Below are 19,689 nucleotides of genomic sequence, written 5' to 3'. Positions count from 1 at the left end.
AAAAATTTTAAAAGCGGGGTTTCATGCGAGCGCGTAATTTGCTTACGTAATTTATCGGTATGTCCTCCTAATTCCCCCGCTTCTTGACCAATCAGAAAGGGAGAAAATTCACAATAGTGGTAAAAATACGTTTTCGTCGTATTGTAGTGTGGTAAACCAGGAAAATCAGAAGTCTATTTAACCTTAGGGACAAAATAACACTCCCATCCAATTATGTCTACCAAGGCACCTGCTCATGTGGAGAAAAAATACACTAGCGAGACGCTAATAGTGGAGGTACGCATCGATCAGCATTCTAATTCTCTTCTGAACCAGCACGTCACTCGACTAAACACCCAACGCATAAATTTCACTGGGAAAATATGGCGGATATTGTGCCCCCCCCCCCCCCCCCCCCCCCTTCAGAACGCGATGCGGACAGTTTTCAAAATAGTTCAGAAAATACTCCGTTTTACAGTTCCGTTCAGTGACCACGAATGATACCTCCAAGCCGAGGTTGGAGTTACTACGCATGATAAAAAGTATAGTTTTGCTAACTGCATCCTCGACTTCAAAATATTATTTTTGGTCACTGAAGGGAACTGTAAAATGGAGTATTGTTCCAACCTCTACAATTTTTTAAAATTCCCGATGTTGCTAAAACATTATACCAAAAGAAAGTATTCCAAGGCCGTACCTGAACAGTGGAGTTTAAGCTGTGACTTGGCGATTTAAACATACTTTGCATCATTAGCAAAGATGCAAGTAATGGTAGGATTCCAGTGTTTTTATTAAAAGTAGATTGAACACTACCAGCTCGGCTTGCGTGAAGTAGTTTACTTATCTGCAATTAAAATGGAAACAATTTAGAGAAATCAACCTATTCCTTCCATGCTATCGGATGCAAAACTGATAAAATGCCAATTAAAGAAAAAGTTCTAGTTTATCAAAACAGGTCTTTAAGGCTACTACCCATTAAAACAAGTATCTACAAACTAAAAAGATGGACGAATCCAGAACATTTTAACCGCAGCCTTGTAATTTGGCTAAAGTCTCCTTAAGAAACATTTCCCAGCAACCAAAAGTGCAGATTAGTGATCTTAATTACCAAGACTTTAGGGCAATTCTTGAACTTCCTTCGAGGTTTTAACCTAATGTATTAGGTCATGCCACACATTTCAATTCCTTGACTTCTGTTTAGTTAGTTATATCCTACTCTTCATTCAGTTGCTATGATAAGAAAAATCATTACCTCACTTCCACTGACAGTGCTGTTTAGTATTGCATCTGATACTGACAGAGGTATGGACAGATTCTTAAAGAGCTTCAGAACCTCAGTTGAATTGGAAATAATGTCTACTAATGTAAAGTCTGGGAAGAAAAAAATATATGTTAGAATAATGGTTTTCACTGAGGAAAAAAATGGCACTGTATCTATGCTTGAGAGTGTTCTTCTCTCTGCAAAAAACATGCACAACTCATTCTTGTATGCATTCATTTTCAAATTTAGTTCCCCCCCCCCCCCCCCCCCCACACACAACTTTAGAGGCAAGAGTTCTGCACAGTTCTTTCCTTGGTTAATGGTATGAGTGACAATTACCAAGTGTTATATAGTGCTGTCTCACTGCCATTTAGCTCAAGCCTGGGGTTGGGGTTTTGGCTCCTTGACCACACCCTTTACTACACACAGAAAAGAGAACTGGGAGGCTTTAGAATCCCCACTTCATGCTAATATCCACTAAATGAACAATCTCAATTCAATTTCTCGTTTTATACATATATCATCATACAGTACTTTTTAAAAATCTTTCAAAAACTCATGCATAATTCATAAGCCTATAAACCAATAGTCCACTTTACAATTCCCCGCGCCATCTTGTGGGAGCCTATTTTGGACTCACTGAGCATGACCCTCACATTTAAAAGACCTTTTATTAATAGGGATGGTTGTTGGCGGAATTCACTTGGTAACCCAAAAATACAAGAAATCTGGTATTTTGAAAACAATACAATTCTCTCCTGCAAACATATAATTTAAATTTCTAAAGACTCTTACTTTTTATGCCTTTTAGGTTATTCTGAAAGGAATTATAGTCTCTCTTTAATTTTTGGTAGTGTTGTGGAATATTCTTTAAATTATCTATGACTGACAGAGATGGTGAATTCATGATGTCTGATATGTCTGCCAATATTGACCCAATGCTGAAAGAAAATTGAAGATCAATGTCATCATTAAAAATAATTATAATTCTGTGCTGCCCTGAACTTTTAAGCCATTAATTTGGTGTAAAACGTCATACATTAAACCTATTCAAAAATAATGTTATAAATTTAAAAAATCATTTGTTAATTGCTATTTAACATTAGTGCTAATTGCTTTATTTCACTATGACGTCACATCAAAACAATCTATTGTTTAAACGCAAAGGATCATGGTCGTCGGAGGGGGTCAAATCAACGCAAATTCACCGAAAATTGTTCTAAAACCCGTATCAATCCACGAAGAGAAGTAAAATAGCCAGCAAACTCTCAGAATATTTTTTAGTACATATTAACACGTATTATATCTAAAAACCAGGCCATCTTAGATTAAACTGTTTCACTAGGAGCAAATTTTGTTGAATTTTCTATTGGATTTGGCAATTCTATCCCCCACATAAACAAGCAGTGACGTCATAGTGAAATAGTGCAATTGCTAATTACTATTTACCATTTAGTGATTGTTACTAGGGCATCTTACATACAGGTAATCTTATACTGTCTCCACCCAAAATATATATTACTTAATATCCAAGTGAATGTGCAGCAACAGCAGCAGTAGTAGTAGGACTAGTAGTGGGCATATTTACATAATACAATAATAATAATAATAATAATAACAATAATAACAATAATAACAATAATAATAATGATAATAATGATAATAATAATAATAATAATAATAATAATAACAATAATAATAATAAGCTAGGAAATATGCCACTCATTTTCCATACAGGACAGGACATCAGTGACATAATTATTTTCCCTGTTCTCACTAGTGCAGATAATAATAATTAATAATAATAATGAAGACCATGGTAGTTCTGATAGTCATTGGATTGCTAGGAACAATATCAAAACAATTTTAGGATCAGAGACTATCTTCACTAGTGAGGATATGGAAAAATGTCATAGTTATTCTTAAGGTTACTGGAGACCTTCAGGGGTATGTTTTGTTTAAGACTCTCTCTTCGCAACACTTTCAATAAAACCCTATAAAACTATATATCCTTTTGGAGGTCACATAATAAAGATTCAGAAAATAATATTATTTGAAAGAGAATTTTTAATTTGAAACAATGCCGGAGCCTTAAACACAAATCGAGCACGTTCAGTAGAGTTGAATTAATGGACATGGATTTAGCGTGTATAGCCAAAAGAATTTGACTATGTGAATAAGCGAAGGATAAACTACAAAAGCATACGAGCGATTTTTAATATTTTGCTTCTTTAAAAAATTATTGAATTTTAAATTTGGAACGTCAAAATCTTTCAATGCCAGATATTGTTTTACCTCATAAAAGACAAAATACTCAATATATCAAAAATTGCTCACATTTCAAAATCTTTATCACATATGACCTTTAAAACAATATAGTATTGGGGGGTTTTGTTGAACGTGTTGTGTAAAGAAAGTTTAAGAGAAACATACCCCTGAAGGTCGCCAGTAACCTTGAGTGTTTATTTTCCCCGGGGGGGGGGGGGGGGGGGAACAACAACCCCAATTGGGTAGGGGTGTGCCACCAGGACCTCAAAACCCTGACCCTATCCCAGACCTAAAGTTTTGATTTTATATACCCTACCCCAGACTAAAAGACGGAAAATACGGTTTTACAATCGATTGCAATCAATATTTACTAACATTTTTATTGTTTTTGTACGCAGAAAGCGTAGCTTATTAATTGCCAGACAAAAACAACCAAATCGTTAACCCTATCCCAGACTAAAATGATACCCTATTTCAGAAAAAATGTCAAAAAATGGTACCCTACCCCAGACCCAAACGCAGAAAAACCATACCCTATAGGGCGGCACATACCCGTATAGCAAATATAGGGGAGTATTCTCCCCCCCCCCCCCCCCCCCCGGGTTATTTTCATGTAGGTCTGTCTAATTTTCATCTAAAAGCAAAGAGTACCTTGAATTTGGATGCAGTGGGAAACCATGCTCATCTGTAACTTTATTTGGACAAAACTGTTGCAGCAGAGGAATTATCCCTGATGATGGCAGAGCACGGACTGGAAAAATTTCTGAAATTTTTGTTAAAAAATGATCATGATTGACAATAACACATTAAGAGTGGATGTCAGTAAAACTCAAACATTTCGTGGCAAGTGTGAAAAATTCGATTTGTCTCATATTTTGAAGGGAGGTAGGCTATGATGTAATACAAGCCCCTACACACTTAGTTTTTGAAAATATTGTTTTATTCCCAAGAAATTAAAATATTTCTTTCGAGGCGTCATATGCTAATTAGAGAGGTCTAAAAATGAGCAGAATTACAGACCTCCTTTGCTAAAACTATACAAGATTAAACCTTTAAAATATAAAAAACTTCAAGTATTCTATCTGTTTAGTTAGTAGAGAGATTTTTTCGCGTGTAACTTGAATAAAGAATTTTTAGTAGATTTTTTTACAGGACACACTTTCAGCACTCTCAAAAGTAGCTTCAAAACAAGTGGCAATTTTACTATGGCCGAAACATTGGAATCGTTTTATATCCAAGCTATTTAAAGAAGAGGAGTTTTTCTTCAGCTGTACAAAAAATTAGCTTGGGTAAATCAGTTTTCGCATTTTTACGTTCGGTCAAAGTTGCCGTAATGAGCCGTTTTTTCGGTCCCGGCTTAGCTTTTGAAACGAACAACAAAGCCAGCCTTCTCACTCACTAACCAATACTTGAAGTTTCACCAATGCTTCTACACTTAACTATATGCTTCTAACCATGCCAACCTTGTCAATGTAGAAGTTTAAATCCTTTTTTAGAGATTTTAAACGAAGATCCGGTGTTGTTTTGTCATATTATAAACGTTATCTGTATCAACAATGGCTTTCAAAACAACGATTGAATTCGTCTGCACTATTTCGCAAATTTCAGCCTTTTAAATGAAGATCGCTTAGATTTCCATATTTTTCAAGTGCTTAAGATCCCACTTGATTTCTGAAGCTGAACAGCGAAAACTATATATCGATATTTTTGGGAAATATAAAGAACCGCATTTATTGAACATCCTTCGACTGATGAACGGCGACACCAAGTGATAATATTTGATTGACGGGTCGTAATCAGGAATCGCGCTTTTACGCCTTTATACACTTGAGAACTATTTACTTTTTCCGACCTTTGAGTAAAAACCTTTCGTTTCGAAGATTCTGAATAGTTATTGGTAGCCCAAAGAATGCATATTACATGATTATTTTCGAGTATTTTCGATAAAGTCGATTATTTGCGTTTGCTTGAATTATTAAATCTTACGATTCTATATTTCGTAAGGGAGCTTGCTTCCCGTGTGATTCCTCCGCCCCCCCCCCCCCCCCCCTCTCCCCTAAAAAATGAATGCTCCCTAAACAAGAATTTTTACAAAGTAAATGTCAATCAAAGGATACTGGATATGCTGTTACGAAGTTATACATATATACCGTAAAATTCCGGCTGTAAAAGTCCTGTTACACGAAATATGCAGTTTTTCTTGCAAGATGTATTGCAATGCTGTTGAAAGCAGAACATTGCAAGTCGTAGGTGAGATGTTAGACGCGCGCAACTCTTCGCAACTTGCGCTTTTTTTGGTCTGCGATAAAACCGGATATATCAGCGGGGCCTATGGAAGAGCTGCGCTTGTATTGGTAATTTGCAACACAAATTGCACTGCATTGTGCGAGATAGGTGTGACGTGACAAAAAGTAGAAGCTCATTCAATATTTTTGCAGATTGCAACGTTGCATTGCAAGTTTCAGAAAGGGTGGTGTTACATGTGCAATATTTTTTCCGACATGTAATGCAACGGCGTTTCATTGCAATTTGCGAGAAAAATTGCCTCGTGTAACAGGGCTTTTATGAGTTTCCACGTCTATGAGCCCACAAGAGCCCTCTAACCTGCAACAAAAATATTCCTGTTTTACGGTAATTTAAAAATTAAATTCACCAGAATTTCTTTTAACGAAATTTTAGGCGGTAAAAGGTCTGCTGTGCTATATTGTCGTCAGCTATCTTAAGAAAGTCAAGATTGCATACAGCTGCAGCTGTTCATTACCAAACTAACAATGAGATCGATGTATGGCTTTTTCCGCTTCACTTGAATACCAGACGTGTCCAGGTCACAGGAAGCGCAGATCTCTTGCAGCATGGATATTGAAAACTTAGATAATCGTGATTGGGATTTCGCAAGTTCACAGATGTTAAAAGTGTCATATATGATTGGATGTTGAATTGCCAGAACACTTAATACCTCTCTTCCAAGATCATTTAAGGCCTTTTCTCTTGAAGCTTCGTTGACATTCTCTTCAATGTTTTCGTCTTCATCGATTTCATCAGGAATGACTTGTTTTGCTTTGACTCTTGAAAAGAAGCTCGCAATTTGCTTAGAATTGAGAAACTCTTCGGGACCAAACATGCGGACACCAACTGCGTTTTTTGCTTTTCTTATTGATTTGGACGCTGTAACAGGATCTACCTTATGTCCAGTTTGTTCGCCAATCTTGAATAAGCCCATTAGATATTTTTTCTGAGCTTCAGAAAACCGCTTTCTCTGCTGTCCAGTAGATTTCAACGCCCATCCCATATCAAGTATAGGTAGCTCTTGTTCCAGCTCTAGAGATGGAATATCGGATACAATTTCAGGTATGGCACTGGTAGCACCCTGCTCTAGCTTGGTTGCGTAGAGTATTATTGCTTTATCAAAAAATGTTTCGTGTTCAAGAGCATATGAATGCGCACCACAGTCAAGGTGATTTTGAAGATATGAAAACTTTTGGAAAGACTTAACACATCCCTCTTCTGGGCAGATGAATAGTTCTGAAGCTTGTTCTTCAAGGCTGCTACTACAGTCTGTGTCGTCATCATCACTTTTTTCAACATTTGAGGAAGGTTGGACTGCCTGGGTATCAAATGCACTTGACGTGGATTGCAAACGGCGTCTGGCGGTAACTGCAACAAACGAAGCTTTAGGACTGGGCATATCGGTGTTGGTACTTAATTCTGTCGAGGCATGCTTGGGGGGTACGTTGAGATCTTTCCACTCGAAAAATTTTCCAGGTCCTATGCCGTACGCTCTCCAGACTCTCAAACCCTTGTCGCTATAGTTAAAGTTGCTCAGGAAACTAATACCTTTCCATTTGATATCCGGAAACTTTGAAGCAGGTTGATTGCCACATACAGTCACCCTCACGCCAGGAATACCTCCTGATGAATCTATGGCTTCCATCATTTGCTTTGGAGATTCAACGTCGTGACCTGAATTAAGGTATACTCTCATCTTGTTCTTAATTGTTGCCGCCTTTCTATCACAAGATCCTTTTCCTCCTTGCGGTTCGGAAAAGTCTAGCTGGGACAAAGTGATCTGATACTTTGAGGCAATTTGTTGCAAGAACAGCAAGGTCGAAGCGGCATGATAACATCCTGCATTGTCTGCTCTTAGGTAAATGGTTATAATTTCAGGCGCTATTGTTTTGAGCTGCTGAAATACATCATCAACTATTGCCAAAACACTGCTGCTTTCTTGGCTGCAGCTTTCAAAAGGATGCACAAATGTTAGCATCTGCATCTCGCCGTCTTTGTCTCTCCTGATGGCCACGGTTATGTGCCACGATATTCCTCGCTTACCGTACCAATCGCTCTGACTCTCTATATTTTCGTGGCAGAAATTTCATTGCCCAATCAAGAATGAGAAGGGAAGACTGTGCATTCAGGTTTTTCAAGATGTCAAGTCTTGATTGATCTTGATTCACAGAACGAAGAAGATGCGCCTTCCATGCCAGAATGTTTTTTGAAGCTTGTTTGAAAATATAGGTGAGCTCTTCCGTTTCACAGCTATCGAAACTCTCCAGGGTGGTATGTATTTCGTGCAAAATCGCAGTAAGTGCATCACATCTGTCACATCTCAAGTTATGTTGGTGGTTACATGAAGAAATGAAGCAATCGTCATCCGGAAAACTCAGTGCGTAGGCCCTGCAGTGGTCGGGAACCTGCGAACTCGGTGACACGTGCACCTAAAAAAGAACATCATTTATTAGAAGTTATAATACTATGATCATGGGGTATCGCGTGAAAATGTCCAGCTATGAGTGCATACCTTGTAGTCACTCTTTAAGTATCGCTTGGCACTTTTAAGTTTCTCGGTAATGTCCTTTACCCAGGAAAGACCTTTGTACTCATCGCCAAGCTTTTCCACCACTTCTTCTAAATCGTCAAATGCCTTGGCTCCTTCCGCAGACACATAGTCTAGGCCTTGAAGTGACTTTCTCACAGTTGCGGCGCAAACGTTTAACACCCTACACAGTGTGCTGCGACTCATTGGTTCAAAGTCCGATTCCTTGCAGTAACTCTGGTATTGCTTCACTATTTGCTCGGGGATAAGCATCCGAATGACATTTGGCACTTTGATATCGACATTTGTAGACAATGTAAGTTTCCTTTCTCCAAAGGGCAGGTCCTGGACTACGTGGGTGCTCGTTATAAAGGATAAAAAATGATCTAGTTTATCTGATGAAATGCATATCCTCGTTCTCCTATCATTAGGAACAAGTGCACCTCTGCCGTGGAGAAGACGATGGTGTCTGGCTATGTTGAACCGATATATTGTTACGTCAGGTAGCCATCTCTTTAACTGCTTGAAAGTGACCGTATCCGCTATTATTGATAGGATCTGCCGTCGAGTACTCCAGTGAGAGGCGCTGTTGTAACATTCTGTTAGAGCATTCATCAGAGCAGAGTCAAAGTTGCTGTCGGTTTGAGATACATGGAACACGGAAGCAAAAAGCATTTCAGTATCATTTGGCGCAATCTCTTCCAAACACGCACTTACAACTTGCTTCGCTTTCCTTTCATAACTGCGTTTTGTTCGACTCGAGGCTTCATCCCAAGGCTTTGTCAATGAATTTCTGATAGGACTAATGTCTCTTGGTGCAAGGTACGTATTGAGGAGATCTCTTGATGACTTGTGGTTGCCATATGCCGAGAGTTTTGAGGTTTCTGAAGGCTGGTAGGTACTGAAAGATGTGTCGTCGTAAGCCGAGAAACCAGGTGATACAGCAACAGGAGTTGAGTGCTTAATATTGAAAAATACCTCTTCTTCTTCGTCCTACACATACAAAGGTTAACGATAAGCGTTTCTTCTCTTTTCTTTTCATTTTCAATTATGTTTCATTACATTCTATTATTATTCTTTGTCTTTGTCAGCCCGTCAGATCTTCTGTCGATTCGTACATTCGTCCGTCCGTCGCCGTCCTTCCTGTTCCTAAATCCTAACACTTCATCCATCCACCCATCCATGAATCCATCCCTCCATGAATCCATCCCTCCATAATGTTTTTTAGTTTCTCTCAATCGCTCTTTCTTCCTTCCTTCCCTCCTTCCCTCCCTCCTTCCCTTCTTCCTTCCTTCATTCATTCATTCCTTCCTTCCTTCCTTCCTTCCTTCCTTCCTTCCTTCCTTCCTTCCTTTCATCTCCTCATTCATTATTTATTATCTATATTATATATATATAGGGCATTGCCATCCTGACTCACCAAAGTTACTTCAGCAAACTCCTGCGTAAGACTTGAAGTACTATCATCTTCCACTTTTTCTTTCATTTTTTTCCGGCAGTTTATACAGACTCCTGGTAATAAGAAATGTTAGCATAATTGTTGTTTAATATCAATGCATAACGTAATAAAAAAGGTGCATGATTGTTGTATACTAAGGGACAGGTCATTATTCATCCTATGAGTGTGTGTTTGTGTGGAGGGAGGGGGGGTGGAGATTTAGTGTTGGTCGCAATTTTTACAGAACTGGTGGGGGCTCAGGTATATATTGACTGGAGGATCACACGAAGATCAGGGCGTGGCAACCACTATTAAAAAAACGTCGACAATTTAGCGATATGTATACATATATATGTATCCCCCTTTTCCCTATTGTACATTTTTTTACATCACTTTTTTACCTGAACCAACTTGAATGAACATGCCAGTCTCTTTTAGGATAAACCTAGACGATTCACTGCTTAGACCCCGGTCAGCTTTTGGCACACGTTTTCCGCTTTTTCCATGGCCAGAGATCGTTTGAGGAATTCTACACCTGCTGCTTGCCCCTCGGCTCCATCCTACACCGAGGATGGAACGGTGGTTTGGACATATCGTCATTGAAGTTGCATTGGAAGGAATTCTAAACATAGATACTCGGCACAAAATCAACTCAACTTCTGTTTGTGGTCCCGTGAACTTTAAACTTGCTTTATGGCTGGAAATATCTTTACAACAAGCTAGTAGAGGAATAATTTGCGTTTCGTCTTTAGGATGTTTTCGATCGATGCTGCAATTTCCGCCAGCAAGGGCTTTAAACGAACAATAACTTTCCATATTTTAATTTTTAAATGACTTAAATATTTCGAAGTCGTGATCACCAGCAATGTCGTTTTAGGGAACACCGCACGAGTAAAAGCGCGATTCCTGATTACGACCCGTCAATCAAATATTACACTTGGTGTCGCCGTTTATCAGTCGAAGGATGTTCAATAAATGCGGTTCTTTATATTTCCCAAAAATATCGATATATAGTTTTCGCTGTTCAGCTTCAGAAATCAAGTGGGATCTTAAGCACTTGAAAAATATGGAAATCTAAGCGATCTTCATTTAAAAGGCTGAAATTTGCGAAATAGTGCAGACGAATTCAATCGTTGTTTTGAAAGCCATTGTTGATACAGATAACGTTTATAATATGACAAAACAACACCGGATCTTCGTTTAAAATCTCTAAAAAAGGATTTAAACTTCTACATTGACAAGGTTGGCATGGTTAGAAGCATATAGTTAAGTGTAGAAGCATTGGTGAAACTTCAAGTATTTGGTTAGTGAGTGAGAAGGCTGGCTTTGTTGTTCGTTTCAAAAGCTAAGCCGGGACCGAAAAAACGGCTCATTACGGCAACTTTGACCGAACGTAAAAATGCGAAAACTGATTTACCCAAGCTAATTTTTTGTACAGCTGAAGAAAAACTCCTCTTCTTTAAATAGCTTGGATATAAAACGATTCCAATGTTTCGGCCATAGTAAAATTGCCACTTGTTTTGAAGCTACTTTTGAGAGTGCTGAAAGTGTGTCCTGTAAAAAAATCTACTAAAAATTCTTTATTCAAGTTACACGCGAAAAAATCACTCTACTAACTAAACAGATAGAATACTTGAAGTTTTTTATATTTTAAAGGTTTAATCTTGTATAGTTTTAGCAAAGGAGGTCTGTAATTCTGCTCATTTTTAGACCTCTCTAATTAGCATATGACGCCTCGAAAGAAATATTTTAATTTCTTGGGAATAAAACAATATTTTCAAAAACTAAGTGTGTAGGGGCTTGTATTACATCATAGCCTACCTCCCTTCAAAATATGAGACAAATCGAATTTTTCACACTTGCCACGAAATGTTTGAGTTTTACTGACATCCACTCTTAATTATACTATGTCATGCATATTTTTTTGCTAAATGTTCTATTCAATATTCTCAACTTCATTAATAATTCATGACATGAAAAACCAATTGGATGCTTCTTTTAGGGTCACATGACTGTATGAACTTGGATACCACGATCCAACACTAATTTAATTAGATCCATTTGGATATCCAACCTCATAGGTTTGGATCTTATTAGAATAAAAGTAATTCTCCTTCACTTCATTACACTTCACACCGCTTTCTCCTTTTTACCTGTCTTGCCTGTTTATTTACCTCCCAGGGGGGGGGGTACTCCCATATATGGACTATACGGGGATGATCCACTGAACAGGGTATGGTTTTTCAAGCTTCTTGTCATAAACAGGGTATGCAATTTCACTCAAGTTCCAATTTTTTTCCTGAGTTTCCTTTCATATTCAGGGTTTCTCCTTTTGTATTGACCGAAACTGGTTACTATGGTCTTCAAAAAGCAATACGCGAGCTGGCATGATAATTGAAACAGAAACTCAGTGCAATTAATTATATCTTCTGTCATAAACAAGGTCTACGAATTTGATTTTTTTTGTCATAAACAGGGTACCCTTTTCAGAATCCCAGCGGAACACCCCTACCCAAATCCTGGTGGAGTACCCCCCCCCCCCCCCGGATTTACCTACTTACCTAACTATTTTTCTAACATCTTAATTTTATTTTTCATTCTATCTTGGACATCCTGTGACTCTAACCAGGAACCTCTGGCGTGAAATTCTAGTGCATTACTAACTAAGCTAATAATGAATTCGTTGACAGTATTGGGTTGATTTTATATTCTTTATGCTTTCCTCATAGGTTGATCACTAATTATTTGTTAAAAAGTTCAAAATCTAAACATTGCTAAATCAGCTTCTACTCTTATAATTATTTAAACTAATCTTGTAGTAATCTTGAAATATCAGATATTGGGGGTACGCTCCACTGTCCCCAAGCAACTGCCTCAGGCCTAGACACATCGACGGCTATCATTTTCTATTATTCAACTACAATTGAATCCAGTCAACTAGACAATCAATTGTATGAGTGTCCGATAAATGATTTATTTTTGTGGCTGCTGCCTTGGAACCAATCAAGGCTCTATGTCATGGAGTTTGTGTAAGTAAGTCTGTAACAAAAGATAAACTTCAGAACCAATGCGCAAGCTGATTGGCTGGCTACCATGTTTATACAGTCAATTCAAAAAACGTTGTTGTCGACCGGCTCAAGCCTACACGACTGGACCGAAAGGAATATGGGTAAAAATCATTGAAGCGGTTAAATATTTGTTCTGAATTCATTGTTCCCGCAAGTAATAAGATAATAATGGCTGGAAACAATCCATCAAATGCAGGTCTTTGGGTTTAGGGAAAGAAAAACAAAATAGTTATGATTCAGTTCACAATTTCGAAAATATGAAGGCATTAAAAACAAGTCTCCTTCGACACTTCCCGCTCGCCTACGAAGGTTCATGCCATAAACCAGGCATAACTAGTCAGATAAAATTATGGAGTCAACTCGGCTTCAATGGTTGCTACCCAGAGTTCCTTTCGATCCAGTCGCGTAGGCTTGAGCTGGTCGACGACAACATTTTTTGAATTGACTGTATATCAGAGGGCAGACACATGCTCGCGCACAATCATTCAAAAATATTTTATAAAAGCGATATAAAACGTCTGCTTGTGTCTATATACTGTGATATAAACACTCTGGGAGCTGTAAAGCACTCAAGAAATCAAAGAAGCACTCGGCTAAGCTTCGTGTTTTTCTACGACTTCTCTCTTGCTCTACAGCTCCCATCATGCTTATATCACAGTATATAGACAGGCGCGTCATTTTATATTCCTTAATAATAATACAATAAACTTGCGCTGCGCAGCCATACTTGAGCCTCTAATAAACAAGGTCAGTTAACATAGACTAGTCCCAGACCTCTTGGCGAGTTAAATACAAGATGGTGGCTATTTTCGATTCGTGTCGTTTCATGTGAACTTTTACCTTGTTTATTGACAAAATGATGCAACTTTTATTATTTCAAAAGTACTCTAAATCTTTTAAAATTAGCAGAAAGTATTCTTTGGATAATTCATGCGCCCTTGGGGGCGCATAGAGTTGAATTTGTGCGCCATTTCTGTTTTTCAATTCTTGCAATGGCGCGGCCTGGTAAGAACACTGTTTTAGTGCCTACTACAAAGTAGTAGACACTATTGTCATCGGGTTGTGAAATTAACTCTGTCACGCGTATAAACTTTATCGAGTAAATAAACAAAGCATATTTAATTTAATTTAATTTAATTTAATCAAATTTCCAAATACATTACATTACAGTGATTACAATGATACAACTTATACCTGTTAATCGCCAAAACAGAATCACATATGAAGTAGAAGAGACCTAACTTACATACACTTACACACACACCAACATACTCCAAAAATCAACAAAAATCAACTCCTAAAATTCCAATTGGAATGAAAGTGGATGGATAGCTACTCTGTAGAAATGCCACTGCTAGATCCCATTTATTTATTTATTTATTTTATTTAACATACAAACACACACTTACACACAAACGCATACATGCACACACTCACAAACACTTATCATCTTTAGTCAGATTGGCAATAATAAATATTCATTTGTCAAATAAACCATCAAACAATTACTGGTAATCAATGAAAACTATTTTGCCTCTAAACTGACTTGGAAGTTTAAAGGAAATTCATCATCAGATTATGGAGTTTGACCATCTTTAGTAAAGACAAGTAAAATCTTTGGCAAGATATCAGAAGGCACAACAACTTTACTAACTAGGCTTGAAATCATATTTCTCATTTCATTCCATTTCTCAGAAGGGCTAGTGGAATAGTAACACAACATTATGACCCAAAAAACAGCTTTTCCCAAGTCCAGTAAGAAAATGTTTCGGTCACATGAACTAATTGCTTTGGATTGTTTACATTTTTGTTGCCCAAAAGTTCCGCTGACAATTATTTCGAAACGCTTCCATACAAATCTTCGACACTTCGTTAACTTGAAGATAAACATATGAACTTTAAGAACTTTTAAACAATTTGCAAAACAAACATCTGATTTCGCCAAAAATGGAATGTATAAAAAATGACATGACGTCACTGTATTGCTATGGTAACTCCAATCGCGATAAATTGTATATCATGTAAAACTTGAATCTATCTCTAGACATGTCATAATAATTTATTTGAAATTAACTTAATGGCAGCGATGCATTTCCCCTTCAAACTTCGAAGGTACACCACAAACAAAACCCAGTCAAGCCACCTTAAGATGATGGTCAAAAAATAAAATCAATAAAATCTTAGTAAAAAAATGACTCCTTTGTAAAATACAGAAAAAAATGCAAGGCATTAAACAGGCAATTCACTTATGACCCTATCGTGAAACGATTGAGTAACATAATAGGCGTTTTAAACTTAGATGACTTAGATGAGGCTATTTATAGACCAAGACATCCTTGCACTTTGTGCTGACTACGTGTACATTCAACGTCTACATAATAAAAAATATGTATGCGCATTGGAAATGATTATTTCAGCTATTTGCATAACGAAATCTTTTTTTACTATCCTCATTTACTTCACCAACATAATTAAATCATTCACAATAAATAACAGCACACATAGCCAGTTCCTATAGTGTAATTCAACGGTGTATATTCTATTTACCGTAACAATTAATATTCATAAAAAACAAAATATTGTCAGTAGATAGAAAATTTAATATTCTTTAATTCAGACAATATTTTATAAACTTACTGACCTTCGGGTTTCGGTTCGGGCTGTCTTCTTAATCTTATTCCCATTAATATAAGAAACAAGACGAGTGGAATAAGAACTTCGAACAAGACAGCAAGCTGAAATAGAAGGGGATAAACGAAATTTAGCCCTGCATCTAACCTTGTAAGAGTGAATTAAACACGGAATTAAACTCACCGGAGATCTTTTCTTTAGTGTAAAATTTTTCCACAGCAAAAGTCGCAACTGAAGGCCAAATCCCATACTTTTGTTGATGTTGACCCGGCTTCGCTTCGTTGATTTAACGAAAAACAACCGATAGATGGGAAAATTTCGTTGATCTAAGGTTATATTCTCAAAGGTCTTCTCAAAGCAACAATAAAGCAATAAAATGTATCGTCTTAAAGGTTAAATAGATAAGCATCGCATTGGTATCTTATCCGAATACTAATTCACGCAAACTGTTCATGAAGAAGAACCGAAAGATAAAAACAAAGAGCTACAGATCAAAAAACATATTTTTCTTGGGTCACGTGTCCAAACTTCCACATTCATCGACACTAGTTCTCAGGCTTTCTCATTCTCTTCTCGAGTCTCCATCGTAGCTCATCGTAGGCTGATCGGATCCGGATCGGATTGGAACGAGCTTGGATCCGGAGTTCCTCTTTTATGATTGGCCAGGTGATCTCAGGGAACGCGCGCAAAGGATTATTGTAGTTGATCAGGTGCTTTATTACCATTTTAGGTAAATACTCCATGTATCCCTGATTATTATGTCCTGACGGTATGCTTTGTGTTATCGTGCATGATTTCGCTGGACTCCCACTGTATCCTAGTGCATCCACTGTTACCACTGTATCCTATAGTATCCAGTGTATCCCAGTGTATCCAGTGTATCCTAGTGTATCTACTGTATCCAGTGTATCTTAGTGTATCCACTGTTTCCAGTGTATCCTGGTGTATCCACTGTATTCACTGTATCCACTCTGTATCTTAGTGTTTCCTAGTGTATCCTAGTGTATCCACTGTTTCCACTGTATCCACTGTATCCTAGTGTATCCACTGTATCCAGTATCCTAGTGTATCCTAGTGTATCCGCTGTATCCACTGTATCCTAGTGTATCTACTGTATCCTAGTGTATTCTAGTGTATCCACTATATCCTAGTGTATCCACTGTATCCAGTGTATGCTAGTGTATCCACTGTATCCACTGTATCCAGTGTATCCAGTGTATCCAGTGTATCCTAGTGTATCCTAGTGTATCCACTGTATCCAGTGTATGCTAGTGTATCCACTGTATCCAGTGTATCCTAGTGTATCCTAGTGTTTCCTAGTGTACCTTAGTGTATCCACTGTATCTACTGTATCGACTGTATCCACTGTATCCTAGTGTATCCTAGTGTATCCACTGTATCCACTGTATCCACTGTATCCTAGTGTATCCACTGTATCCTAGTGTATCCACTGTATCTTAGTGTATCCTAGTGTATCCACTGTATCCAGTGTATCCAGCGTATCCTAGTGTATCCAGTGTATCCAGTGTATCCAGTGTATCCTAGTGTATCCTAGTGTATCCTAGTGTATCCTAGTGTATCCTAGTGTATCCTAGTGTATCCTAGTGTATCCTAGTGTATCCTAGTGTATCCACTGTATCCTAGTGTATCCACTGTATCCTAGTGTATCCACTGTATCCTAATGTTACCTAGTGTATCCACTGTATCCACTGTTTTCAGTTTATCCAGTGTATCCAGTGTATCCAATGTTTCCAGTGTATCCTTGCGTATCCAGTGTATCCATTGTATCTAGTTTCCTAGTGTATCCACTGTATGCAGTGTATCCTAGTGTATCCACTGTATCCACTGCTTCCTAGTGTATCCTAGTGTATCCACTGTATCCTAGTGTATCCATTGTATCCACTATATCCTAGTGTATCCACTGTATCCAGTGTATGGTAGTGTATCCACTGTATCCACTGTATCCAGTGTACCCTAGTGTATCCACTTTATCCACTGTATCCACTGTATCCACTGTATCCACTGTATCCACTGTATCCACTGTATCCAGTGTACCCTAGTGTATCCACTTTATCCACTGTATCCACTGTATCCACTGTATCCACTGTATCCACTGTATCCACTGTATCCACTGTATCCTAGTGTATCCATTGTATCCAGTGTACCCTAGTGTATCCACTGTATCCTCTGTATCCACTGTATCCTAGTGTATCTACTGTATCCAGTGTATCTTAGTGTATCCACTGTTTCCAGTGTATCCTGGTGTATCCACTGTATCCTAGTGTTTCCTAGTGTATCCTAGTGTATCCACTGTTTCCATTGTATCCAGTGTACCCTAGTGTATCCACTGTATCCTCTGTATCCACTGTATCCACTGTATCCACTGTATCCACTGTATCCACTGTATCCACTGTATCCACTGTATCCACTGTATCCACTGTATCCTAGTGTATCCATTGTATCCAGTGTACCCTAGTGTATCCACTGTATCTACTGTATCCACTGTATCCACTGTATCCTAGTGTATCCATTGTATCCAGTGTATCCTAGTGTATCGACTGTATCCTAGTGTATCCATTGTATCCAGTGTACCCTAGTGTATCCACTGTATCCATTGTATCCACTGTATCCACTGTATCCACTGTATCCACTGTATCCAGTGTACCCTAGTGTATCCACTGTATCTACTGTATCCACTGTATCCTAGTGTATCCTAGTGTATCCAGTGTATCCACCGTATCCTAGTGTATCCACTGTATCCTAGTATATCCACTGTATCCAGTGTACCCTAGTGTATCCACTGTATCCACTGTATCCTAGTGTATCCTAGTGTATCCTAGTGTACCCACTGTATCCACTGTATCCTAGGGTATCCACTGTAAAGATGCTACCGAAGTTCTGATTGTCAGTAATAAAACAAGGACTCTCGTACTGGTTGCTCAGTCATTTCGACCGGCATGGCTACAAGGTCGTGTTGACTTTCGTTAGAGATGGTATAGTTCTGAATAGAACAGTTTGAACCCAGTGGGGTATTCCGCCAGAATTTAGGTAAGGGTGTTCCGCTGGGATTCTGAAACGGGTACCCTGTTTATGACAAAAAAATCAAATTTGTAGACCCTGTTTATGACAAAAGATATAATTAATTGCACTGAGTTCCTGTTTCGATTATCATGTCATCTCTCGTATCGCTTTTTTACGACCATGATAACCAGTTTCGGTCAATATGAAAGTAGAAACCCTGAATATGACAAGAAACTCGGGAAGAACTTGGAACTTGAGTGAAATTGCATACCCTGTTAATGACAAGAAGCTCGAGAAACCATACCCTGTTCAGCGGATCATCCCTGTATAGTCCATATATGGGAGTACCCCCCCCCCCCGGGAGTTTGAATAGCAAGACCGGTTTCGATAACTGTGATAGCTACCTTCGTCAGCAGTTGCTTTGATTTTTAAAATCAAAAAAATGTGCCTGCGTAAGCAAGTCCCTTTGGACATCTACGTTTCAGGCTGAGCTGAAGGATTATTCTACAAGTCCACAAGCAACTCACAAACATTACCATCTTTATTGCTAAACCAACAACTTAATTCAAGTAATTGATCAATTACACGCGGCTCTGTTGACGCTTCATTGCTACCAAAGTGTTCTGCAAACGGATACTAGTGTAAACAATACATTGAATAGGAAGAAAAAAATTTTTTTTTACAAATGATAGTATTTGTCAACACATTGAACGTAGTAGCTGGGCAGTGGCAATATTTATGAACCAGGATTATGAATAGAATACAGTGGATACACTGAATACACTGGATTCGGTGGATACACTAGATAACGCTTAATACAGTGGATATACTAGGTAACACTAGGATACTGTGGATAGTCTAGAATGCACTAGGATACACTGGAAACAGTGGATACAGTGGATACACTAGGATACAGTGGATACACTAGGATATAGTGGATACACTAGGATACAGTGGATACACTAGGATACAGTGGATACACTAGTATACACTAGGATACAGTGGATACAGTGGAAACAGTGGATACACTAGGAAACACTAGGATACAGTGAATACAGTCGATGCCAAGGGCGGATCCAGGGGGGAGCAAGGGGGGCTGAACCTCCTGCCCCCATCCCCCCCCCCTTCAGCAGAAAAAACGATGCTTTGTTATGTTGTTTTCCGTTGTTTTGACGGAAGAAACTCAATTTCATAAAATAATTAAACCACA

At 38.3% G+C, this 19,689-nt stretch overlaps 1 protein-coding gene and 1 pseudogene across 2 annotated transcripts in view; both read right to left on the bottom strand.

Moving 5' to 3' along the window:
- The window catches only part of LOC116307153 (ATP-binding cassette sub-family A member 2), a 55,697-nt gene extending 39,741 nt beyond the window's left edge, over window positions 1–15,956 (bottom strand). The window contains exons 1-6 of one of the 2 annotated variants that reach the window (XM_089034801.1): window positions 15,642–15,956; window positions 15,469–15,562; window positions 4,160–4,271; window positions 2,036–2,181; window positions 1,232–1,350; window positions 677–823 (exon numbers count right to left, since the gene is read on the bottom strand). In XM_089034801.1, coding sequence (XP_088890927.1) covers window positions 677–823; window positions 1,232–1,350; window positions 2,036–2,181; window positions 4,160–4,271; window positions 15,469–15,562; window positions 15,642–15,707 — 684 coding nt within the window. In that variant the 5' untranslated portion in view covers window positions 15,708–15,956. The remainder of the gene's footprint in view (window positions 1–676; window positions 824–1,231; window positions 1,351–2,035; window positions 2,182–4,159; window positions 4,272–15,468; window positions 15,563–15,641) is intronic. The other variant, XM_089034802.1, reaches the window with a different exon arrangement.
- On the bottom strand, window positions 5,583–10,575 carry LOC148907546 (uncharacterized; annotated as a pseudogene).
- Window positions 15,957–19,689: the final 3,733 nt, after the last annotated feature.

The sequence above is a fragment of the Actinia tenebrosa genome, unplaced genomic scaffold (genome assembly GCF_029948245.1).
Source record: "Actinia tenebrosa isolate PJP-AT-01 unplaced genomic scaffold, QUT_ActTen_1.0 PGA_scaffold3__52_contigs__length_22856419, whole genome shotgun sequence".
NCBI classification, from domain to species: Eukaryota; Metazoa; Cnidaria; class Anthozoa; order Actiniaria; family Actiniidae; genus Actinia; species Actinia tenebrosa.
The sequence above is the reverse complement of the archived record's forward strand: the minus strand, read 5'-3'. Positions and strand labels throughout refer to the sequence as shown.